The following is a 25,662-nucleotide window of genomic DNA, read 5'->3' as shown; positions in this document are numbered from 1 at the left end:
GATCGCCGAATACTTGTTCGTACAAGACATCACCCCTCATGTGGCCACAGGACAGAGTCCTGCCAAACTGCTTATGGGCTGCCGCCTCGGGTCCCAGCTCGACCGGCTGCACCCAGACTTTGCCGTGGCCAAACCCCCAGGCTGTGCCAAAGCACCACGGTCATTTGTTCCAGGAAACCAGGTCTTTGCCCAGAACTTTGTGGGGGTTCCTTGGGTGCCAGCCACAGTAGTGGGAGTCACTGGACCTCGCTCGTACCAGGTGGCACTCGAAGAAGGACAGCTCATAGACCAGCTTAGGCGCAGGGTTGGGGACTTAGACACTACCACGGTGCCCCCAACTGCCCTCGTGGCTCCGGAACAGACACTTACAGATGGTGAGGCTCCACCTACACCTCTCTCACAAACTGCGGGTGTGGAGCCGAACCAAGCCACTTCAGATGGTCTGCCAGACTTACCACAGCCTCAGACCACTGCAGTGCCTGACATTCCGCCAACTCCACTTGCGGAGGTTCCACCCACAGCAGTGGAGCCAGGGGACTTGGTTTCAACGCCACCTAGGGTCGCACCACAGCCTCAGCAAGAATTGGGTGGCCCCCCCGGACTTGGCTACCAGTCCCCGGCGGTCTGGCAGAGTTTCCAAGCGCCCAACTTATTTAAAGGACTATGTTGTTGGACATGTATCACTGTTGGTCTAAGTATGTGGAGGTATGTGAAATGTAACCGATATGCTTTTGTGCCTAATTGAACCATTACGTGTAGTGCTGTATATAAGGAAACCATTACGATTGTAACTAATGCCTTATCTCGGTGGGGAGTGGTGTTATGTACTGAAGTTCTCACCCTGGGCCAGCAGGGGGATACTGTAGATAGTTATGCAAATGAAGGATCGAAAGTGACGTTCAGTGATTGGATAGTGTCAGGGGTTCAGGGAGAGAGGCACAGATGAGGGAGGAGACTGAGAGCGAGGGGGAAGAATCCAGGAACGAGGAGGAGGAGGATGACAATGACTTGAGGGTTTCCATGAGTCTTTCAAGTGAATCGGAGGATTCCCAAAAGGGGGCGCCCCTGGTCAGGCCAAGGGGAGCCACAGGGGGGACTCGTCAGGAGCAGGGGAGCAGCAGGGAAACCCCGAGTGGGAGTTGGAGATCGGGGCCGGCTTCCCCGCCGGAACGGAGTGAAGAGGGTGGAGTTCCCAGTGTGACAGACGAAGCAGAGCAGGAAGCAGAGAGGGGAAGGAGATCGGGGCAAGACGTCCTGCCGGAAGGGGCGGAGAATAGTACAGAGAGTAGTGTAACTGTCAAGAGGAAGGTCAGGGGTAGCGAACACGCACCAAGTTCAAATGTGGAGGCGCGCGGAAATGCGGAGAGCCCGGAGGAGGAGCCTGGTCCCAAAGCACGGAGGAGGGGGGAACAGGCGCCTGGGAACTCAGCGTCAGGGGAAAGCAGGAGGGAAGGAACCCAGGGGGGCAGAAAGACCCTGCGGAAAAGGAAGGACAGGAAGAGGTGGACCAGCACAAGCCTCTTAAACTGGTGTAGAGGCGGGACTGATTCAGAGGGGACTTCAGCGGTCTAAGCGTAACAGACGTGGGGCTGCGCGCCTCGGCTGTGGAACAAACAATGTACTTCAATAAAGACTTTTGTAAATAAAGTGGACTTGGCGTTGGTCTCTTGTGAGCTGGGACCTGAGGCGGCCCTGACAGTAAGTCCCCTCTCCTTTTTTTGCAAAGCTCACGAAGTGTGGCAACCATGAGTGCGGAGGAACAGTTGACAGCACTACGGAACGCAGTCACCGAGCTCTCCACTGCAGTAATAGCCTCTCAGAAGAAGAGTGACGATGCGGAGAAGCGATGCCAGGATCTGCAAGCCAGGTGGGAGCGTGCATGCAGAGAGGGGTTCCCAGGGTCCAGATCAGAGGGAATTGGACTTGGAAGGCGGGGGGGGGCAGTTTGGTCGCCCACTTCGATGGGAACCTGAAGCACTACCCCAGTTTCAGAGCAGATGTCCTGTATGCACTGCATTTGCTTCGCAATGACTTTAAAGATGAGGAGGAGAAAGTGGGTTTTATTGTGACTCATTTGCATGGAGACGCCAGAGCGTGGCTGCGCAATTTGTGGCGTGAAGATGGTCCTGCCCGCCGCGATTCTGATGAATTTATCAAAGTGATGGACGCTTGTTTCCAGTCCACCGTGGATGTTGATGTTGCGCGCCAAGAGATGCACGGACTCAGACAAGGCAAAGCCACTGTGCGTCAGTACCATTCGCGCTTTTTTGCATTGCTGACTGTATTGGGCTGGGAGAAAGACTCCAAACCAGTGAGAGATTTGTTCTGGGAGGGACTCCACAGCTCCATAAAAGATGAATTGGCCAGGGGTGACAGACCTCAAACCCTAGCAGAAGTAGTACAGAGGGCTCTTGCGATTGGAATACGACACGAAGAACGTCCTTGGCACAGTGAGGAAGGTCGCCAGGTGTGTGCGCCAGCGAGGGCACCTCCTTTTATCCCCAGGGAGTTCGGCCAGGCACATCCTTCGCCTCTAATGCGGCAGGGGGAGGAACCAATGGAGCTTGGCGGTGCTAGAGCTCAGACAGCAGCCAGAGCCCCAACGTCCGGTGCAGTCAAGGCGAAGCCTCCTAGAGGGAACAGGAAATGTTACATCTGTGATAGTGCACAGCACATGGCTAAAGAGTGTCCCCAGAGGCTCCAGAAACACACTGCAGCTTTAGCAACGGTCGCAGCAGACGTACTTCACGAGGAGCAGTTTCAGGGAAACGACAGTGCCTGGCTGGAGACAGCGATGCTGGGGCTCAGCCAGGCGAGTCTGTAGAGCAGTCCCCAGCGATTTTGCAGCACACAGACCCCTTACCACCTAAGCCAGCGGTGCAGCTCACTGCAACACTCCAGTTGCCGAATGGACCCACCCTGGAAGTCCCCATTACAATCGACTCTGGAAGCAACGCGGACTTTGTGGGGGTGCAGTTCGTCAAGCAGCATCGCATAGCGCTTCTGCCAGCTACGACGCCCCTGAACATCGTCACGGTCGATGGCAGGAAGTTGCTAGGCGGGCAAGTTGTACAACAGACGCCACCCATGGTGATGCAGATTGGGAATCATCGAGAAGTCATTAGCTTCAACGTCACCCGCCTATCAGACACGCCTATAGTGTTAGGCATGAGCTGGCTAGAGAGACACAGTCCAGCAGTGGCGTGGTACCAGCGACAGCTCACCTTTTGCTCATCGTACTGTGCTCAACATTGCATCCAGTCCAGCCAAGGGGAGGAAGCTGGGCAGCAACTGCAACTAGGCATGGTGCAGGCAGTCCCCCGCAAGTACGAGGGATTTTTGGAGGTTTTCTGCGAGAAGGAAGCTGACCAGCTGCCACCCCACAGGCCTTACGACTGTGCGATTGACCTGTTGCCGGGGGCGAAGCTGCCGACTGCAAAGCTGTATTCCATGTCTGAAGATGAGATGCAAGAACTCAGGGAGTTCATAGAGCACAATTTGAAGCGCGGATTCATTCGGGAATCCAAAGCGGTGGGGGGCAGTCCTGTGTTTTTTGTGAAGAAGGAGGACACGCCCCAGAAGAGACTCATTGTGGACTATCGAGCCATAAACTCGATGACAAAGCCCAAGGCCTTTCCCATGCCCAAGATTGACGACCTCCTAGCGACCGTGCGGAAGGGGAGGATCTTCACCAAGTTGGATCTGCGCGGAGCGTACAATCTCATACGCATGCGTGAGGGCGATGAGTGGAAGACGGCCATGTTCACGCCTCTGGGCACGTATGAATACAGAGTTATGCCTTTTGGTCTCCAAAATGGATCCCACTGCTTCCAAGCCTTTATGCATCACGTGCTAGCGGGACTCCTCTACAAGAAGTGCGTGTGCTTCCTCGACGACATCCTGATCTTCTCAGAATCGCCGGAGGCTCACGAGAGAGACGTAAAGGAGGTCCTGCAGAGACTACGGGAACACAGACTCTACGCCAAGTTGGAGAAGTGCCAGTTCGATGTGACGGAGGTGGATTTCCTGGGCTACAAGCTGTCCGACAAGGGGCTGGCCATGGACAGCGTCAAGGTCCGCGCGGTGTTGGACTGGAAGAGCCCGCGCAATCGGAAGGAAGTCCAGAGGTTCATCGGTTTCGCCAACTTTTACCGCAAGTTCATCAGGGGTTTCGCGAAGGAGACAGCAGCAATCACGGACACTCTCAGTTCCAAGAAGAAGAAGTTCACTTGGACGGACCAGGCGGAGCGCTCTTTTCAGAAGCTTAAAAGCCTCTTCGCCTCCGAGGAACAGCTGCTGCACGTGAATCCCGGCAGGCCCATGCGGGTCGAGACGGACGCCTCAGACAGAGCGGTAGGGGCCGTCCTTTTGCAGGAAGATCCGCAAGGGCACTGGAGGCCCTGTGCTTTCTACTCCCGGAAGCTCAGCAAGGCGGAACAAAACTACACCATCTGGGACAGGGAGTTGTTGGCCATTCACGCGGCTTTCAAAGCGTGGCGGCACTTCCTCATAGGAGCCAAGCACACCGTGCAGGTCCGCACGGACCACAAGAACTTAGAGTATTGGCGCACGGCGAAGCTCCAGAGCCAGAGGCACATGCGCTGGGTGGAATTCTTCGCGGATTTCGACTTCCGAATAGAGTACATCCCGGGGGACTCCAATGTCATAGCCGATGCGCTCTCAAGGAAACCGCAATATCTCGAGGAAGCGGCAACAGTAGCAGCCAAGCACATTTTCGCACCGCAGGCGTGGGCGTGCGCTTCAGTCGCCGTCGACCTGGACGCGGTGCGACGCGCGCTGCAGACGGATCAGTTTGCACAATCCAAGATGGAAGAGCTGCGCAGAGGTACAACGAGAGATGACGAGTTCCAGATACGCGACGGGCTGTTAACTCGCAAAGGTGCCCTCTACGTGCCAGGGGACGATCTCCGCGCAAAGGTTCTGCACCAGTTGCACGACGCACCCAGCGCGGGCCATTTCGGCAAGGAGAAGACAGCAGAACTGGTAGCCAGGGACTTTTGGTGGCCCCAAATGCGAGGAGAGATCGCAGATTACGTCGCCAGATGTGACACCTGTCAAAGGTCCAAGCCAGTGCACCAGAAGCCAGCCGGACTACTGGAACCGCTGGAGACGCCACTGCAACCGTGGGAGCGGGTAGCGCTGGACTTTGTTACTGATCTGCCCAGTTCCCGAGGCAAGACGGCGGTACTGGTGGTTGTGGACCTGTTCACCAAGATGGCGCACTTCATTCCTTGCGCGAAGGTGGCGACAGCGGAACAGACCGCCAAACTCTTCATCGACCACGTGTTCAAAGTGCATGGGCTGCCACGGTCCATCCTGTCCGACAGGGGGCGCCAGTTTGTTTCCAGTTTCTGGCAGAAGCTCCTAGGTATCCTGCACGTCAAGATCAACCTATCGTCGGTGAGACATCCACAGACCAACGGTCAAGCAGAGAGGGTCAACGCTATCATGCAGCAGTACCTGAGATGTTACGCCAATCAGCGACCCGCAGCTTGGGTGGATTACCTGCCGATGGCTGAGTTTGCCTACAACAACACGAAGCACGCGTTGACGGGGGTGACGCCGTTCTTCGCTAACAATGGACGACATCCCAGAACCTTCCCGGGGTTCGTAACGACGGGGGAGGGGGCGCTGCAGGGGGCCGACCATTTCGCAGCAGAACTGCAAGAGGTGCACGAGGAGCTGCGGAGACATTTGGAGCTAGCTAAACAAGCCTATAAGGTGCAGGCGGACAAACACAGGAGGGCGGGAGAAGACATCCAGGTGGGGGACTGGGTATGGTTAGCGGCCCAAGCGGTGCCGGCCAAGTCGTTAGCTAAGAAGAAGCTAGGACACAGGCAGCTAGGGCCATACCAAGTTGAGGCCAGGATCAATCCCGTAGCGTTTCGACTGGCCCTCCCCGAAGGTTCCAGAATGCACCCGGTCTTTCATAGGTCGGTGCTCACCCCCTACAAGGCCCCACACAGATTTCAGGAGTCAGGGACGGCACCAGAACCACGCAGAGAGTCACCCAAGAGGGGGAGGTCACCTAGGGCCGAACCAATCAACGAGGTCACAGAGATTCTGGACTCGAGATGGGGGGAAGAGGGAGTAGAATATTTTCTCGCCAGAGAGGGTACCCCAGCCAGCGCCAACAGTTGGGTGCCGGACTACGCTTTGGACGAGCCTCTTCTCAAGGACGAGTTCCATGCCCTTTTCCCACACAGGCCCATGCCAGCCGAGTACTTTGACGACTGGCTTTTTACGCCCACACTTTCAGCCAGCACTTTCCGGGGGTTTTCTTCCGCGGAGGAGAGAACGCCAGAATCGAGCCCCCCCAGGGGATCGTGCTCGGGGGTGGAGACGGAACCCTCTTATTGGTTGGACGAGCAACCAGAGGAGGACTGGCGCAGGAGGTGGAGGGAGGGGCCTTGGCCAACAGCACCGGACGAAGTAACAATGGGAGAGGAGACCGAGAACACTTTGGGAGACGAACCCGAGTTCAAGCACACATACACTGAGCTGGAAGCAGAGGAAATCGAAGTAGACGAACTGTATCCAGCATCTACCCCCGCAGAGACGCGGCTCCCAAAACCTGCGCCCGACGGGCGGGAGGGGGGAAGGGGGGGCTTCGAGGGGGGGATGGATGTCAGGGGTTCAGGGAGAGAGGCACAGATGAGGGAGGAGACTGAGAGCGAGGGGGAAGAATCCAGGAACGAGGAGGAGGAGGATGACAATGACTTGAGGGTTTCCATGAGTCTTTCAAGTGAATCGGAGGATTCCCAAAAGGGGGTGCCCCTGGTCAGGCCAAGGGGAGCCACAGGGGGGACTCGTCAGGAGCAGGGGAGCAGCAGGGAAACCCCGAGTGGGAGTTGGAGATCGGGGCCGGCTTCCCCGCCGGAACGGAGTGAAGAGGGTGGAGTTCCCAGTGTGACAGACGAAGCAGAGCAGGAAGCAGAGAGGGGAAGGAGATCGGGGCAAGACGTCCTGCCGGAAGGGGCGGAGAGTAGTACAGAGAGTAGTGTAACTGTCAAGAGGAAGGTCAGGGGTAGCGAACGCGCGCCAAGTTCAAATGTGGAGGCGCGCGGAAATGCGGAGAGCCCGGAGGAGGAGCCTGGTCCCAAAGCACGGAGGAGGGGGGAACAGGCGTCTGGGGACTCAGCGTCAGGGGAAAGCAGGAGGGAAGGAACCCAGGGGGGCAGAAAGACCCTGCGGAAAAGGAAGGACAGGAAGAGGTGGACCAGCACAAGCCTCTTAAACTGGTGTAGAGGCGGGACTGATTCAGAGGGGACTTCAGCGGTCTAAGCGTAACAGACGTGGGGCTGCGCGCCTCGGCTGTGGAACAAACAATGTACTTCAATAAAGACTTTTGTAAATAAAGTGGACTTGGCGTTGGTCTCTTGTGAGCTGGGACCTGAGGCGGCCCTGACAGATAGTTTTTATGCAAATGAAGGATCGAAAGTGATGTTCAGTGACGTTGTACTGGAGCTCTATATAAGCAGGCTGACTGAGCCCTTCAGTTCAGTTCTGTTCTTGCCTCTGAATAAACAAGAGCTGTTTGAAGAATCACTGTGTCATCTGATATGTTCACCCACAGCTTAACAGCAGGAGCAGTGAGACATTGATGGCACTTCCTTCTGAAGCCCAACTTGTGGAACAGAAGGCACCTCTCCCCAGGACTTCTGGGTTAGCGCCTCCAGCAATGGCGGATTTCCTCTGATCGGGAGGAATCCGCTCCATGGAAATCAGGGTCTGGACCGCCACGGCGAGGCGGAGACCCACTAAAAACCACAGGCGGGAGAAGCCTGTGGATGTGGGATTCGGCTGGCACCTTTTGCGCCTCCCCTACTTGTGGGGAAACCCGGTTTCGGGGATCCGGAGCGACGTGGGGTGAGCGGCGCGGTGCTTCGCATCGACTGCTTCTTTCACGGAGTGAAGCCGCATTGCTGTTGCTGGAGAGCGCTGACTTTTTCCTGTGGACAATTGGACTTTAAACAACTACCCGTGAGTAGAACGGAAAATTGGATCTTTAAACATCTTAATTTGGCACCGAAACAGGAAGGTTTCAAACAGGAAGTCTGCCTTCCTCTTTTGTAAATAGATTGAAGCAAAGGCGCTGCAAGCTAAAGTCTTGGAAAGCCTCTTCTAAAGGATTAAATTTCCATCGGTTAAAACTACTAAACCCCCCTTGGAAGCAGGAGAAGAGGGGGGAAATTTTAGATTGCCTAAGTCTGCAGGAGAGAGAGTGAAGAAAGATAAATTACCACCGTTTTGAACCTGGGAACGGGCTGCCAGTAAGATCGACGTTTTGGGAAAGTTCATTGACTGTGAATAAAACGTATGTTGACAGACAGTTAAATAAGAGAAACATATTGTTTCCATTGTTTCCTTTTGCACTTAAAAAGGAGCAAAAGTAGCTGAAAATTGAAACTAATTTTGTTGCTGGATCTGTGTTTAAAAGGACGGATACAAATAGAAATTGTTTAGAGGGAGCTTTTGAAACTGTTGCAGGAGTGGAGCTGGGGAATTTTCCAGCTGCAGAGATTAAAGACCGTGAGAATCAGAGATTGACCTTGGACAAGAATGTTGACAGAAGAAGCCCTAGCGATTGCATTTTGCAAGATAAGTGCTTTATTGGAACAGCTTCATGAGAAGACGGATGTGATGACTACTAAAATTGATAATTTGGGACAAAAAATGACTGATTTGGGACAAAAAGTGAATACCTATACAGAAACTTCTCAGGAATCGATTCAGGAATCCATTTTGACATGGCAAGTTGTGGAGAAGACAAGGGAGAAAGCTGTTGTTGAACCTCAAGTAATACAAGTGGAGAGAGCCCCGGCTGTTCAGAGGCAATTTGATGAATATAAGCTGTTGCCTTCTACGATTGAATTTAGAGAAAGCCAGATTTGGAGGGATGGAATCCCACTTGGATTTGAGAAGGAAAATTGGATAGATCCCCTTATGCAGGGATGCTCTGGCTTTTGGGATCTGGATTTGGGTCAGGGGGAGACTGGAGTTGTGGGGGCCTTTAGCTTCGGAAGGATTTTGAAACACGCTCTGAAATATCTTATGGACTTTAGTTTTGACTATGGAGAATGGGCTGACCTGCCGAGAAGGAATAAAGACATTGTTAGGTTGGAGTTTCCCCGAGATCTACTCCTCAGTGCCAAAGGAAGGAAATTAAGAACAAGATCAGCAGAAGATAAAGTTAAGTGCATGTATAAATATGAAGAAGATCTGCAGAAGGGACATGGAAAAGAGTTAAGAGCCTCGGACAGAAGATCACCAGGTTGATGGACCATATGGAATTGATAGAAAGGACTGACAGAATCCGAGACCAGGGAGAAGAGACAGTGAAAGAAGATTGGAAAAAAGTTTAAAATTTATTTAGAGAAATATTGTAAAATTAATGAGTGTTAGAAAAATGTTGGATGAAATTACATGGCTTTAATTATAACGTAATTACATGGCTTATAACGTAGAAACGTTATAAGGAGTTAAGTTCAAATAAGTTTTAGGGTTTTAATGATAAGATAAGGTTAAAATAAATCAAGACAATTAAATGACAGAAAACAGTGAAAGATGGAAAGGATTTGCTGAAATAATTAATAACTAGAATACAAAAAAGGGAGGTGTGAGGAGGTCGATGAAACAAGTTAATGAAAGACAAAGATATGGAAATATTGGATGTGTTTTTAATTGTTTTTGCTTTTGTTTTTGTTTTGATGTATTGTGTCTTTTGCTTTCCCCCCTCTTTTTTATGTATTGTAATGTATTGATTTGTATTGTTTACTTTTTCTCTTTTTTACTTCTATCTGTAATCTTTAAACTTTTAATAAATATTATTTAAAAACAGCAACCCAGAAGCCACCTCTCCCTTCTTCATCCTTCTCTTTGTTTGCTGCAAGGAGCTGGGCTTAAGAAGGAATTCTTTTGTAAAAATAAATAAATAAACTATGAGAAAAGAGGGACATGGTTTCTTCAGCTTCTCATCCATTCTTTGCAGGATGTAGCAGTGAGGTTCAGTGAGCACTTTTTTCCAAGGTTTAAATTAAGAACATAAGGAAATCCCTGTTGGTTCAGACCAAAGGCCAACCTAGCACAGCCTCCTCTTTCACAATGGCCAAACCAACCCCCACAGGAGGCCACATTCTGGGCCAGCACTCTCCCCATGAAGGATTCCCAGCAGCTGGTAAGGACCACACCCTACTGCATAATGCAGTAGTCTAAGGAGAACTGGCTCTTCATGGCTCATCCCATGGTGCTGTTGAAGCTCTGCAGGAAAGTAAAGACAAACGGAAGGTGCTTCTCCCTTAAAGCCCTTCAGCACAGCTGATGCAGTATTTTCTACAATAACCTGGACATGGGATTAACCTGGACACAGTCCTATATAGCTTTCTAGATTACCCAACAAAGATGCCCTTCTCCATAACCATGCTCTTTCTATAGTGTCTACCCGCAAGTATATCCCATTTAGCAAAGATCCATTGTGTTGCTAAGTGAAAGGCTTCTGTTTGCAAATTCGGCCTATGTTATTGCTTCCTGTTGATCTGGGCTAGGGATTCATGATGAGTACTGTACTTCTGATTTGCTCCTTGAAATTTCCCTGATGACACTTTTTCTTCCTGCAGGGGGAGATCTTAAAATTACTCATGTCCTCTATTTTTTATTTTATTTTTTCAATGGTTAAATAGTGGGAAGGGCCATAGCTGGGTGGTAGAATACCAGAAAGACACCCACCTGAAACCTTGGACAGCTGCTAATAGTCAACAATACTGAGCTACAGGGATCAATGGTCTGACTTGGAATAAGGCCATTTCCTCTGAGTCCTGCAAAGCATTGGAAGTAAAAAGCCTATCTTTGTCTTGCAGTTGCACTTTATCACAAATATAGCTACAAATTGATGGGGGGGGGGGGAACGCTGAAGGTTTGCTCTGAAAATCATGTAGCTGCTCCATAGTAAGTAAGTAAACAAAAGATGGCAAATCCAGAGAAAAAGCACCCAAATGAAAAAGGCACTTTCGAATGAAAACACCCAGGCACTTGCTGTTCCATGCACACGTGCACATGGTATCACCCCCGTCAAATGTTCACTATATGCTTCAACCTAAACCAGATCATGATGATTATGTAATCTCTGGAACTTCACAAAAAAATCTTAAGGGAAAATCTAAAAATGCTTCTACTTGCTCTCTTCATACTCCACACCAAGCTTAGCTATTCACTGTGGTACTGTACAATTTTCAGTGGTACAAATTTCTGTACAATTAGCCACATTACCCATGTTGCAGCCAAAACAAAAAGTTCTGTAGCATCTTAAACCACAAACACCATAAGCTTTCACAGAGCACTTCATTTTAAGTATCTGAGAAACTGCTAATGTTTTTGTCATTCAAAATCAATGGAGCAAACTAAGGGAAGAAGTGATGGTGTGCTATAAAAAGGAAAGCAAAAAGAAAGAAACCAGACTGCAATCAGTCCAACTTGCTGGGCTGCTCATAAAGGGAACATAGGAAACAAAACCCAACCCGGAAAGCAAAACTCGGCCTCTAACAAGCAGCCAGTGCAGGAAGCAGCAACAACATGATGCCCCAGAGACAGCCTGCCAGCAGCCAGACAGAAGCCCAGTGTTCTTTCCAGAGAGGAAAGTGAGCTGGTCATGAAGCAGAGAAATGTTTCCTACTGTACGGAATGCAACAGTTCAGAAAGTAAAAAGATGACAGCCTGCTTTATTTCTTCCAACTTCCCTGCCTTCATGGCTGGAAGACACAGCAGGCAACTTAGTGGGAAAGGAAGGGGGGAAGCTAGCATCTGGGACGTAGCCAAGGGTCAGGGGTATCTATATGCAGTTGTTAATTCCACACATGGGATTAAGCTCGACCATATCCAATGCATGCATTTCCAAAGAGGTGGCAGTTCCACGGATGTCATTCTTTCCCCTGCTGCTACACAGCAGCTGGCTGGGTGTATGCATTCAGAGGCATGGGGTGGCTGGTGGGCTGTGACGACAGTTTCCAGCAGCTCAGCTACAGAACAGAGAGCTTGTTCCAAGCTCCTCTAGAGGAAGGCCAAGACCTCTTCAAATCTGCAAAAGGTGCACCTGTGGTCTGAGAGCCAAGGAGTTTTGATATAGGTCTTGGGGTCCTTCCCAACTGTGCAGGCAGCCCTTGCACCAAGGCACGCAACATCAGGAAGGCCTGCGGAAGGGCAGCAAGGCCCAGGAAAGAAACTGTAGGCAGCAGCATGTCACCCAGTAAAGTTCTGGGAAGCAGCAGCCCCAGAGGGTTTTCATAGTTTGGTGGGAAGAAGACCCTCTGGGGAGAGGCATTGGGAAAAAGAGGGCAGGCACTTAGCCTAGGCCCTCTATAGTAAAAAGGTAAAGGTAAAGGTATCCCTGCCCGTTCGGGCCAGTCTTGCCAGACTCTAGGGTTGTGCGCTCATCTCACTTAAGAGGCCGGGGGCCAGCGCTGTCCGCAGACACTTCCGGGTCACATGGCCAGTGTGACAAGCTGCATCTGGCGAGCCAGCACAGCACACAGAACACTGTTTACCTTCCCGCTAGTAAGCAGTCCCTGTTTATCTACTTGCACCAGAGGGTGCTTTCGAACTGCTAGGTTGGCAGGCGCTGGGACCGAACGACGGGAGCGCACCCCGCTGCGGGGATTCGAACCGCCGACCATGCGATTGGCAAGTTCTAGGCGCTGAGGTTTTACCCACAGCGCCACCCGCGTCCCTCATAGTAAAAGGAGATAATTATATCATATTGAAGGAAATCATTTCCTGTCCCTAACCTAACACCCAGTGTTAGGATCTGGGATAGGAATGTTAGGAGCCGTGGGACTCCTGGGACCTAGATTGTGGTCTGTCTAAAAGTAAAATATCTAGGTGCTCCCCCCCCCCTTTTATTTTTGCTGCCTTGCTACCAGACCAGGAAGCCCTGTAACAACAACAACCAAAAAATCTGCTGGGTGAATTGGTGGTCTGCAGGGTAGCATGGGAGCAAAAGATGCATCTCTTGCTGCGGCACTGCTGGGCAAATTAGGTGTTTGGCAGGGGTAGTGCTACAGAAAAGGATGTGTGTCTTTTGCTGCTGCTGGGCAGCAGACCAGCTGACTGCAGCCAGACAGGTGGAAACGCTAGGTGCCAAGGGTGGCTCCTGGACATCTCCATCTTGTTGCAAAAGGCTGACTGCCAGTCGCAAAAAGCAATGTCCTCTTCCATGTCAAAGCGCAAGGAAGCCTCACCCTGCAGTTGCAGGTTAGTCCTGCCTTATAACTTTACAAATGCATAACTGCATTCTCCACTGTCTTTAAATTAGTCAGTTTTTGTTTTGTGGGTGGGAGCTTTAATTAGAGGTTTCATTTCACTCTCAATGTGGGTGATCTAATATTTTATGCCTTTCAACTAACTGTCCAAATATTCATTTCTCAAATTCAGAGTATTTATGAACCAAACATTGTAAACATTTAATTTCCAACCCACTTTCCACTTTCCATCAGCTCTTCTTTTTGCAAAGGTACATTTTAATCAAAAGACCCACTTCGTTCCTATAAGCCTCAGAAAAACCCTCTTCAGGAATCTGCCTGATCACACATGGGTGAAAACCCCCATAGAGAGCACAGGTGGACGTACAAGTTCTAACACTCAGGATCTCACCTCCTCAAATTTGCTTCTCTCAAATTATGGTCCAAACTGTATACAATGCAAGCTCATTCTGGAAATCTGTACTACAAAATGAGAAACTTTGATTTATCCATGCTAATCTTTGTTAGGGATTTGAAACTAATACATTGCCTTGATTAAAAAATCAACTCATTCTGGTTAAAACTCTTTCCCCAATGCAAAGTGACCTTTCTCTCTTCTCTTTTAAAAATTAAACCTAAGTTATCTTACACTTGTTCTGCATTACAGGTAGTTGGCCTCAGGATGTTTTTCATACAGTGATTAGCTCCTGCTCTTTGCAGCTCACCTTCAGCCACAACTATCTCTGTGCTACCAAGTGACCTAGTTGTTTCTGTGCGAATGAGCCTGGCAATCTTTAAATGGGTACAGTTTGGTTTGACAATTATTTCCCCTCTGTGAATATGACTGTGCACTCCATCTGCTCCTCCTTCGTCTTTGTCAGGTTAAGCAGACTAGAGAGTTGTTTTCCGTTTCACTTTCCTTGTACAGTGGTACCTCGGGTTAAGAACTTTATCCATTCCGGAGGTCCATTCTTAACCTGAAACTGTTCTTAACCTGAGGTACCACTTTAGCTAATGGGACCTCCCGCCACCACCATGCCGCCACCGCGCAATTTCTGTTCTCATTCTGAAGCAAAGTTCTTAACCCGAGGTACTATTTCTGGGTTAGCAGAGTCTGTAACCTGAAGCGTCTGTAACCTGAGGTACCACATGACGTACATGAGTCCTCAGCACTCTATGCAATAACCCCCATTTCCCTCCTTTCTTAATGAAAAGGGCACATCACACCAGAGCACCCCAAGCAGTAAAATTTCAGCCATTCTTTGACAAAAATGTGCTTGACAGAATTTATTTTAAAATGAACAAAAATGTGAAACAGGATCCTTGATGGAACAATAAGAAGAACAAGTCTTTTGCCTATTGTGTTCACACCTGTCTGTCTTGAAAGACAATGGAGTGTAGTGAATGAATAATAAAACAATCCAGAAAGTCTCTCATTAACCATAGCTTCCCATGTGCTCCAAACTGGGAAACTATAGTCATCAGCTTTGGAACAAGCCAGAATATTAAACTACAGTTCAAACTACTATTTGAAGTCGTTCATTAACTATGATTAATTAGAGTTTTCCTCATCTGATTGTTCACTCCGTCAAGGGAGTTGTGACGGAGCTGAGTTAACAGGCAAAAGGCTTGTTCATATCTTGCTTTATTAAGGAGAGATAGGATCCTCCTAATCAGACTCTATGAGTTGAGATTCAATAAAGAGTGGTGCAAATAGTTCCTAAAGCAAAATGAAGGCATTGAGAAGGAATAAGGCAAACCTAGAAGTTGGCAAGGGTTGTACAACTTCATTCATACTTGATTCCCAGGTCTTTTGCCAAACCCCCTGTTATGTCCCAAGCCACTGTGAGAGCTAATAATTCTCCCTCAGTCCACAAAAGAGAAAATGGAAATCAAACTCCTTCTGGTTTTTTTCAGGGAGGCATCAACAACAAGCAATAGGAACCTAGATTTCAGAAACTGTCATTGCAATTCACATCCTGGAGATAGATAGATAGATAATACTTTATTCGGCTATAAGCCCACAAGGTAAAACCAATCAATAAATAAAATAGCATTTTACATTCTAAAATATCAACTAAAATATTTCAACGCATAATCTCCATCACGTTACATACAATCTCTAGATGTACCATATTGTGGCCTTGAATATAAAGATGGTGGATAGAGTTTACTAGATTTTTAATAGTCATGCAGCATTCCATGAAGTCTTTTATATGAAAGAACTGAATTCAGGAATCTGGCAACCTGTAATGTTCTATAAGAGTCAATGTCTTGTAGTAGATAGGCTAGATGTAATTCAGGTGGTTTAGCAACAGTTTCCAAAATGATTGAACTCAGAATCCTTGATCGGGGAACAATATATAAAGGACAATTAAACAAGATATGATAAAGGGATTCTATTGATTTGTTGTCACATGCGCATAAAACAGAGGTTTTACCGTTAGAAAATCTATTGCTCAGCACATTTGAGGGGAACACATTAAATCTGGCTCTAACAAAAGCGAATCTATGCGATGCAACCGATAATGTAGACAGATATTGAGGTATCTGGGACATAAATGTAATGCCCTGATTTATCGGGGAACATGTACCTCCACCTGTAGTAAGATTTTGTTGCAAATCAACCTCCTCCAATCTTTGTTTGATGACCTTTTTTGCTGTAATTAGATCTAAATTTAGTATATCGGACGGAGAGATTCCATAAGACAACAGTTTGGAATGGATTTTTGTTGCCCATGGGCTGGTAAATTCATCTCTCCAAAGGCACTGAATAAGATGGTAATTGGGCAATTTATGCCAAAGGGTGGCGCTGTGGGTAAAAGCCTCAGCGCCTAGGGCTTGCCGATCGAAAGGTCGGCGGTTCGAATCCCCGCAGCGGGGTGCGCTCCCGTTGCTCAGTCCCAGCGCCTGCCAACCTAGCAGTTCGAAAGCACCCCCAGGTGCAAGTAGATGCCGTATTTTTCCCTCTATAACACGCAGATTTTTTCTCCTAAAAAGGAAGGGGAAATGTCTGTGCGTGTTATAGAGCGAATGTGTGGTCCCTGGAGCCAAAAAATCAAGCAAAAGTCAAATCGCGAGTCACGGAGAAGGGAAACCTGAAAAGAGGAAGTGGCAGCTTTCCTGCATTCTGCCTCAGGGTCTTACTGCCCACCCTCCTCTGTTTCGTTGCTGTGATTGCTGAAAGGGAACAAAGAGCAGGGAAAGCCCCTCCCCTCCAGGCAAGCAGAGTGTCGTTCTTTCTAATTCCTCTCTGTGCTCCGGTGCTGCTGGGGGAGAGGGAGAGAGGGGGGGGGAGGGAGAGGGAGGGAGGGAGGGAGGGAGGGAGGGAGAGAGAGAGAGAGAGAGAGAGAGAGAGATGGCTGGCTTGGGGGGGAACTTTTGCCTTTCTTTCCTCCCACCGGTTAAATCCCTCTCCAGCATTCTTAGCCAGCTGCTTCTCTGCCCTCTCATGTCCCTTCTTTGTTTTTCCTTCGCTCCCCACTTAAAATGTGGTTACAAAGCATAGATCCCACTGTTGCCTGGGGCTGCAATAGTGCAAAAACGTGGTTAAAAAGCATGGATCCACATGGATCCTCAGGATCTTTGCATTGGGTCACCCCAAATTCACCATCAGATCACATAGCATGTCCATGGCTATAGCCTGCACCAAAAAAAGCACGCACCCACTGTTGCCTGGGGCTGCAATGGTGCAAAAATGTGGTTACAAAGCATGGATCCACAGGGATTCTCAGGATCTTTGCATTGGGTCACCCCAAATTCACCAACAGATCACATAGCATGTCCATGGCTACAGCCTGCACCCAAAAAATCACGCACCCACTGTTGCCTGGGGCTGCAATGGTGCAAAAACGTGGTTACAAAGCATGGATCCACAGGAATTCTCAGGATTTTTGCATTGGGTCACCCCAAATTCACCATCAGATCACATGTCTGTGGCCACAGCATGAAGCACAAAAATGATACATCCACTGTTTCATTCAGAATGTTTTTTCCCTTGTTTTTCTCCTCTAAAAACGATGTGCGTGTTATGGTCAGGTGCGTGTTATAGAGCGAAAAATACGGTAAATAGGGACCGCTTACTGGTGGGAAGGTAAACGGCGTTTCCGTGTGCTGCGCTGGCTCACCAGATGCAGCTTTGTCATGCTGGCCACGTGACCCGGAAGTGTCTCCGGACAGCGCTGGCCCCCGGCCTCTTGAGTGAGATGGGCGCACAACCCCAGAGTCTGTCAAGACTGGCCCGTACGGGCAGGGGTACCTTTACCTTTTTTATGCCAAAGGGACAGCCAGTAATTAAAGGCATGTCTCCACATCAGGATCTCTAAGGAGGGGGTCTTAAGTTCTAAGCGAATAGCCGAGTTGCTTACACAGGAGGGTAGTTTCAAAAGGCGTCTGAGAAAAAGATTTTGCAATGTCACCAGAGGCATGAGGTTTACAAAAGCGCCCCATAAAGGGACCGCATAGGCCATAGTTGCAACCACTTTTGCACTATAAACTTTTAAGGCAGATGGAACATGCATAGCCCCCTCCGTAAAGAAAAAGCATAATAGAGCGTAGATAAGGGCTTTGCCCTTATTTTGTAAGTATGTGATATGCGCTTTCCATCCCATATTATGCTGGAAGTAAATTCCTAGATATTGAAATTTGTAGACTTGTTCAATTGGCTTCCCCTCGAGTTCCCACCTATACAATTTACGACTCCTGGAAAAAAATAGGACTTTAGATTTGGAATGGTTAATAGTAAGTAAATTTGTTTGGCAATATAACGCGGAGATCTTAAAGGCCCTCCTCAAACCGATTCTTGAATATGAGAGGATCACCGCATCGTCAGCGTACAATCGTAAGGGGCAGCGATAGCCTGCAAGCCTGGGTGCATGAATGGTGGTTTGGGCCTCAACTAGGGGAGTTCTCATGTCACTAATATAGAGGTTAAAGAGATAGGGGGCAAGGATGCACCCTTGTCGTACCCCCTTATTTATTGGTACAGAGTTTGTGAGATCGCCCTCAGGTGTTAACCTCACCCTAGCGGCCGTCCCTTCATGTAATTTGATCATAAGCCACAACAGCCTTTTATCTATGCCCCACTTTGCCAATTTTTCCCATAGCAGCGCTCTAGAGATACTGTCAAAAGCTGCCTTCAGGTCTATAAAAGCTGCACATAGAAGACCATGAGTGGGGGAAGAATACTTCCGCGCCAAATGATATAGAATTATTGCATGGTCAATAGAAGCACGATTTGGTCTAAACCCGGCCTGTTCATGGCCTATCAGATTGGAATACATCCTGGAGAAAAAATACACCCATGGCAGATTCAAGACTAGTGTAATTCAGGCTCAAGACAACTTTCTCAAATCTCTCCTCCTTCTCAAATCTCTCCTTCATCCAGTTCAAACTGTGAAAAAAGGAGAGATCCACTGTTTGGCTCCCAACCTATCCTCAAACAGTGATCCACACATTCGTTTGTTCTAACAGTCAAGATAGGTAGTTGAGAGAAAACCAACATTCAGGAACCTGTTGCTTATCAGCTTGCCAGGCTTTTCAGAGACAAACTTATTTGCTACATATTTATTAATTATGGGACGCGGGTGGCGCTGTGGGTAAAAGCCTCAGCGCCTAGGGCTTGCCGATCGAAAGGTCGGCGGTTCGAATCCCCGCAGCGGGGTGCGCTCCCGTTGCTCGGTCCCAGCGCCTGCCAACCTAGCACTTCGAAAGCACCTCCGGGTGCAAGTAGATAAATAGGGACCGCTTACTAGCGGGAAGGTAAACGGCGTTTCCGTGTGCTGCGCTGGCTCGCCAGATGCAGCTTTGTCACGCTGGCCACGTGACCCGGAAGTGTCTGCGGACAGCGCTGGCCCCCAGCCTCTTAAGTGAGATGGGCGCACAACCCTAGAGTCTGTCAAGACTGGCCCGTACGGGCAGGGGTACCTTTACCTTTATTTATTAATTATATTCCCGAATTTTTTTAAATTTAACTTTCAGGGTTTGTAATAAACAAAGCTTGGAAGAGATGATAGCAGCTGGACGGGAAGTCAAAAGGCATATGCAGTCTGCAGGACATCCTCCATAGAGACCAATGAGTAAAGAAGAAGCACTAGCTTCCAAACTCAGTCTCTCACTCCTGGCTACAATATATATAACTAAGAACTTTTGTAGGCAGGCTTTGCAACCCCAGTTCTGTGATTCATTCACAAGCAATGCGCTCACAGATGACGTTTTTGCACCCAAACTAATCAATAACACAAAGGTATGTCTTCTCAGCTTTATGAACTACTGACACAAAGAAGGGCTCATCCATATCTTGTAGAGCCATGTGGGAACCCAGGTTGATGAAGACACATGGAACAGGCTATGGGTTAACCCACCGCTCAAATCTATATTGGCCAAAACACAGAAGATGACACTAAAAACAATATTTTGATGGCACCGCACACCCCTTTGTTTGCACAAGATTGACTCCCCTTCTATCACCATCAGCTGGTGAGGCTGTTCCAAGCTGGGCACCACCATTCATATGTGGTGGACCTGCGCAAAGATCACCCACTTTGGGGAAGAGATATTTGCCACCCTCCTCCATCTCCAGACACGAGCTGCCACCTTTCCCAACAATGACTCTCCTGTCAAACATCAATTATAGACTGCATACCAACTCCTACCAAAACATTCCTGGCCTAGCAGCGGCCAGATCAGAACTAGCAGCCCACTAGACATCAGTGCACTGTCATACAACAAATGGCTGAACAGATTGTGGCAGATACATAGTCTAGTCAGAAAAACTGACCGGCATTTTTGAGTCATGAGAGGCACTACCCAAAAGACTTGTTCTATGCTACATGGCATCCATTTGTAGAATTCATTAATAGTAGAGCTTCCTGCAGCCAATCAGAAGCTGCACCTTTGTTTCCAAATGTTTTGGAAGTTGAACGGACTTCCAGAATGAATTCCGTTCGACTTCCAAGGTACAACTGTACACATGACCTAAGTATTTCCAAACACAATACAGTGGTACCTCAGGTTACATACGCTTCAGGTTACATACGCTTCAGTTTACAGACTCCACTAACCCAGAAATAGTGCTTCAGGTTAAGAACTTTGCTTCAGGATAAGAACAGAAATTGTGCTCCGGTGGTGCAGGAGACCCCATTAGCTAAAGTGGTGCTTCAGGTTAAGAACAGGTTCAGGTTCAGAACGGACCTCCGGAATGAATTAAGTACTTAACCCGAGGTCCCACTGTAGTGATTTCTACAGCTAAGAGTGAGAGCCAGGCACAATATAAGAATTCATTGTCGCATAGAATCATAGAACCTTGTTGATGCATTTCATTAGTAAAAGCACAAGTCCACGTGGGAATAAATCTTTCAGGAAATATCTCTAAAGAAGGGACAACAGAAACCATTTCTGAGGACCCATTAGTAGGCGGAGGCCTGGGCCACAAACAGGAGAACTATCACATGCAAATATAAGGGAAAATGTTTAAGAAATGAGTCCCCAAATGCATGGGGTTAAAAGCGGGCCCTGGGTCTGAAGATACCTGTCTTATTGTACCAGGAACAACTTGTATGTTTGTGTGCTCCCTATTCACCTCACCATCTTCCTCTGCTCACACATCCAGCTTCAGCAAAGCTTTTCTTGTTTAAAGCACTGCTTCCAGAAACATCTGAACTGAGATACTGGGATCTGACCACTACCAACAAACCAGGATATCAAACAGCATCTCCAAGATCACTCAGACCAGTTTCCCAGTTTGGATAGCAAGAGAAACTATGACTTAAGAAACCAGGAAAGCTCTGTCAAAGCTGGGAGTGCAATGAAGACCACATGGCTAATTCCTGGTCCAGTATTGTTCTGCCTAAACCAGGCCAGTAACTGGTCAAGTATCTTTCCTGAGAAATTCATTCAGGTTTTCAGTTCTGACTTTAATGCTTCCCATGCATATTTCTCACAGGAGTCATTAAAAAAATTAGATTGTCTCTCTCATATCATGCTCAAGAGAACAGAACTCCCCCAGAGAGCAGAAGAAAGAATATGTGTTATTCCCATCACAAACATGATCCCAAGGAAAGGGGTAATGAGTTTTTTCACCCCCACACAAATGTCTTTAAATAGAAAACAGCGAATTCGTCTTCCTTTGTGTGTTTACTTGCAGATGGTGGGAGAGAAACAAGCACACTGGCTTATGCATAACTCCTGAACAGAAACAAGCAGGAAGATACCATTGTGATGTCATGCTTCACAGAGCCTCAACCAATTCCAGGAAGGAAAAGCGAACAATGCACAGCAAATCCTCAGCATGGAATTGATGCCTGACTGGGTGTAACAAGGGAATGCTGCACCCTAATTCCATTAGAAAGTGATCTGGTGAGCGCTTGGGTCCCCTAAAGGCAGTCTAATTTAAAACAGCAATTCCCAGAACAAAAGCTGTCCAGACAGAGAACAGAATCTGGCCGGGCTATTATGCAGTGGCTACAAACCCACATTTTGAAGCATCTGCTGCTGAACAAGAGGCCATAACGTTCCCCTGACAAAGGCAAGAAAGTGGCAGTAAAAGAGGACTTGCCTGCATTCTTCGTGCCTCCTTTGACTGACTGAACTAAACAAACCAACACCCAAGATTTAGAAATTGCCTTTCTGAGGTGTTCAGCACTCGCTTAATTTAACACACAAAAACAGTCAAGCTGCCAAGTTAAGGACCCTAAAATGATGTCCAGAAACCCATCACATGGTGGCTCATGAACTGCCCAGGTATCACTTATTCACCTTCATTCTGTATTAATGGCATTTGGGGCAGAGAATATGATATTCTGGTCATCCTGGAAGCAGAGCTGTAGCTAGGTGATCTTGCACCCCTGGCAGAACCGTCCAGATTGCGCCCTCTAGCCATGGACAAATGAGCTCTTCTTGCCACCTCTTCTCCAACCCCCCCCCCTCCACCCATTCAATTCACCCTCTATGTAAAATCATTTCTTATGAGGCAATAATCAATATTTATATTTATGGACATATTTTAAGCCAATTTTGTGCCCCCCAATCGCCTGCGCCCCTGGCGGGGGCCCACCTTGCCACCCCCTAGCTATGATACTGCCTGGAGTTAGATTTCCAAACTCTCGTGCAACATACAAAATTAATGTGTGGTTCTATGCATGGGGAGCCCCACTGCATCCTACTGAGGCTCCAGTTCTCTCTGTCCTGCTCTTGGCAACAGAGGTTCTAAAGAAGGATGCAGGATGCCTCTCAGTTCCTTGACCTCAGGCACCTGCATTGCATGCCTAGAAACAGCTTCCAATAACAACAAAAAATGGGAACGAGCCAGTAGCAGCCGCTCACTGCAAGCCTATGGTATGCTAAGTGGGATGGGGTGAAGTCGGGGAGTGGCTCCACTTTTCTACAACCGCCAACACACTCGACATGCTCTTAAGCAAACGGTTTCACCCAACACTCTCTCTCTCTCACACCCACCGGCCTGTTCTTGCAGACGGAGGGGGGCTGCTGCTGCTCATTTTTAATTGACCATTTTGTTTAGGAGACATCTGCATGATTAGCCCTGTGCTCAAAAGAGGAGCGGGTAACCTAGCAACAATCTGAGTTCTGTAAGAATGAAGAAGACACGTCCACTGTTTTCTTTCAGTAGAAGAGGGAATCTGGCAGGAATGAATGCGCCGGGTGGGAAAGTGAATTTTTGACAAGGAGAAATGATTGGAGGAGGAGGCCTGCGAGAGCAAATGATTCGATAACGAGAAAGTATTTTCCGTACATTTGGACTAGTGGAGCGGCTTGAGGTTTGGTTGTTGCATAAGAGCATCCCTGCCGGGTCTGGCTCAGGTCCCTCCAGTTCCCAAGAGCGGCCGCCTATCTGCTTCTGGGCACTCGCAAGGCGGGCCTGCTGCTGCTCCGCGAGGGCGCCGGGTAGTCCGCGCTACACTGCCTCTGAAGAGGGAGGCTCCATCGAGCGCGGAGGCGGAGGCGCGCAGCTGCGCCCAGAAGCAGCTCCTTCGGGCTCGGGGGCAAGAAGCCCTTCGCCCCAGAGGATGGCGCGGCCCGGGGACCGCGCGCGCACGAGGAGCCACCGAGGGCGTGGCTAAGCGCAAAGCTCGCCAAGGCGGCGCCCGCCGGCTTCTTCTGCTTTGTCCCCGCCCGGGCATGGCCTCTGAGCATGGGCAGAGCGCCCGGGCGCGGCAGCCAGCATCTTCGCTCTGGCGGGCGCGTCTTGGGGAGGGATGGAGGCGAGGAAGGAGCCACTCACCGAAGTAGACGGTCTTGTCGCACTTGGGGCACTTGGATGCCATGGCGCGCGCGAGGCGGACGAGCGACAGAGTGGAGCGTCTCCGGCGCCGCCGCCCGACCCCCCCCCCCGCGCCCCGCCTCCGCCGGCGCCCATTGGCTGCGGCTCCGCCCGGAGCGAGAGGGGGCGGGGCCCGTGGCGCGGGCGGGCGGGCGAGGAGCGGGCCCCCCCCCCCCCCGACCCGGCAGCCGGAGGGACGGGCGGGGCAGGGCGGCGGCTGCGCTGGGCGCCGCTTCCCGCGGGGCGCGCCTCTCCGGGCGGAGCCCCCCGAGGGAGAAGCCGGCGAGGGAGAGGCAGGCGGCGGTGCCCTTCCCTCCCCCCATCGCCCCCGGGGGCGGAGAAGGGGCTGCTTCCCTCTTCCATGGACAGCCCTCGAGGGATATGAAGATGGTTATCCTACCTCCCTCCGGCTCGTCCTCACCCAGCCCCTCCAACTGTTCCTCACAAGGCTTGGTTTCCAGACCCTTGAACATCTTGGTTGCCCTCCTCTGCCCTCCTCCCAGCTTGTCACTCTCCTCCTTAAATTAGACAGAGTATTCCAGGTGTGGTCTGACCAAGGCAGAATAGAATGGTCCTTTACTTCCCTTCATCTGGACTCTCGACTTCTGTTGATGCAGCCTAGAAGAGCATTAGCTTTTTTTGCTGCTGTGTGACATTGTCCACTCATGTTCAGCTTGTGGCCTAATAAGACCCCCACCGAGATCCTTTTCACATGAACTACTGGCAAGCAAGGTGTCTCCCATCTTACACTGGTGGAGGCCCATCTTCCTGCCTAAGTGCAGTCCCTGGCCTGGACTCATTTGGAACAAAATCTTGGGGAAGTGCGGGGGTTATTCTGCTATTGCTTCCCTGTTCCAAGTGTCTAATGTGTTTTGAAATGTCCTTAAGCAGTTGGTGGTGTCAGTGGCGTAGCGTGGGTTGTCAGCACCCGGGGCAAGGCAAGTAATTTGCGCCCCCTAACCCGTGGATTTTAGTAGGGGCAGAGAGCTGCAAGTGCGAGCGCCCCCCCCCCCCGATGTTGCGCCCGGTGCGGCCAGCCCCCCCTGCACCCCCACGCTACACCACTGGGTGGTGTTAAGTTGTGGGTGAACATATCAGACGACACAGCAATTCTTCAGACAGCTCTTGTTTATTCACAGAACAGAACAGGGCTGAAGGGTTCAGCCAACCTGCTTATATAGAGCTCAACTACATGACAACAGTAACAATTTTCTGTAACGATCCAATAACTGAATGTCACTTTCAATTCCTTATTTGCATATGCGGACCTGAGTGAAAACTATCTACCAAATCCCCCAGCTGGCCCAGGGTGAGAACTTCAGTACATAACACCCGTCCCCACTGAGATAAGGTGTTAGTTTTTGCTTCACAGAACTCTAGCCCAATGGTTGCCATCAATTTGATTTGAATTAATTTTATAATGAAATGATTTTAGAATGTTGTATTATTTTATTATTGTTAGCCGCCCTGAGCCCAGCTTCGGCTGGGGAGAGAGGGATATAAATAAAAATTATTATTATTATTATTATTATTATTTAGTTACAATCGTAATGGTTTCCTTATATACATACAGCACTACATATAATGGTTCAATTAGGCAAAAAAGCATATCGGTTACATTTCACCCACTTCCATTAGACCGACAGTGTTACATGTCCAACAACATAGTCCTTTAAATAGGTTGGGCACTTGGAAACTCTGCTGGACCGGCGGGGAGCGGTACCCAGGTCCGGGGGGCCACCCAATTCTTGCTGAGGCTGTGGCGCAACCCTAGGTGGCGTTGAACCCAAGTGCCCTGGATCCGCTACTGTGGGTGGAACCTCCGCAAGTGGAGTTGGCGGAATGTCAGGCACGGCAGTGGTCTGAGTCTATGGGGAGTTCGGCAGACCCTCTGAAACGGCTTGGTTCGGCTCCCCGCCAGCAGTCTGCAAGAGAGGTGTAGGTGGAGCCTCACCATCTATAAGTGTCTGTTACGGAGCCACAAGCGCAGTTGGGGGCACTGCGGTAGTGTCCAAATCCCCAACCCTGCGCCTAAGCTGGTCTATGTGCCAGCGCCACAAACCTCCATTTTCGAGTGCCACCTGGTACAAGGGAGGTCCAGTGACTCCCACTACTGTGGCTGACACCCAAGGAATG

The 25,662-nt window shown here is 49.5% G+C and overlaps 1 protein-coding gene across 1 annotated transcript in view; it reads right to left on the bottom strand.

Moving 5' to 3' along the window:
• LOC114598400 (cysteine-rich protein 2) overlaps positions 1 to 23,601 on the bottom strand; it is a 51,826-nt gene extending 28,225 nt beyond the window's left edge. The window contains exon 1 of the mRNA XM_077928135.1: positions 23,488 to 23,601. Within this exon, the coding sequence (XP_077784261.1) occupies positions 23,488 to 23,530 (43 nt within the window). The 5' untranslated portion in view covers positions 23,531 to 23,601. The remainder of the gene's footprint in view (positions 1 to 23,487) is intronic.
• Positions 23,602 to 25,662: the final 2,061 nt, after the last annotated feature.

This window comes from Podarcis muralis, chromosome 5 (assembly GCF_964188315.1).
Source record: "Podarcis muralis chromosome 5, rPodMur119.hap1.1, whole genome shotgun sequence".
Taxonomy (NCBI): Eukaryota; Metazoa; Chordata; class Lepidosauria; order Squamata; family Lacertidae; genus Podarcis; species Podarcis muralis.
This window is presented reverse-complemented; position numbering and strand designations above follow the sequence as displayed.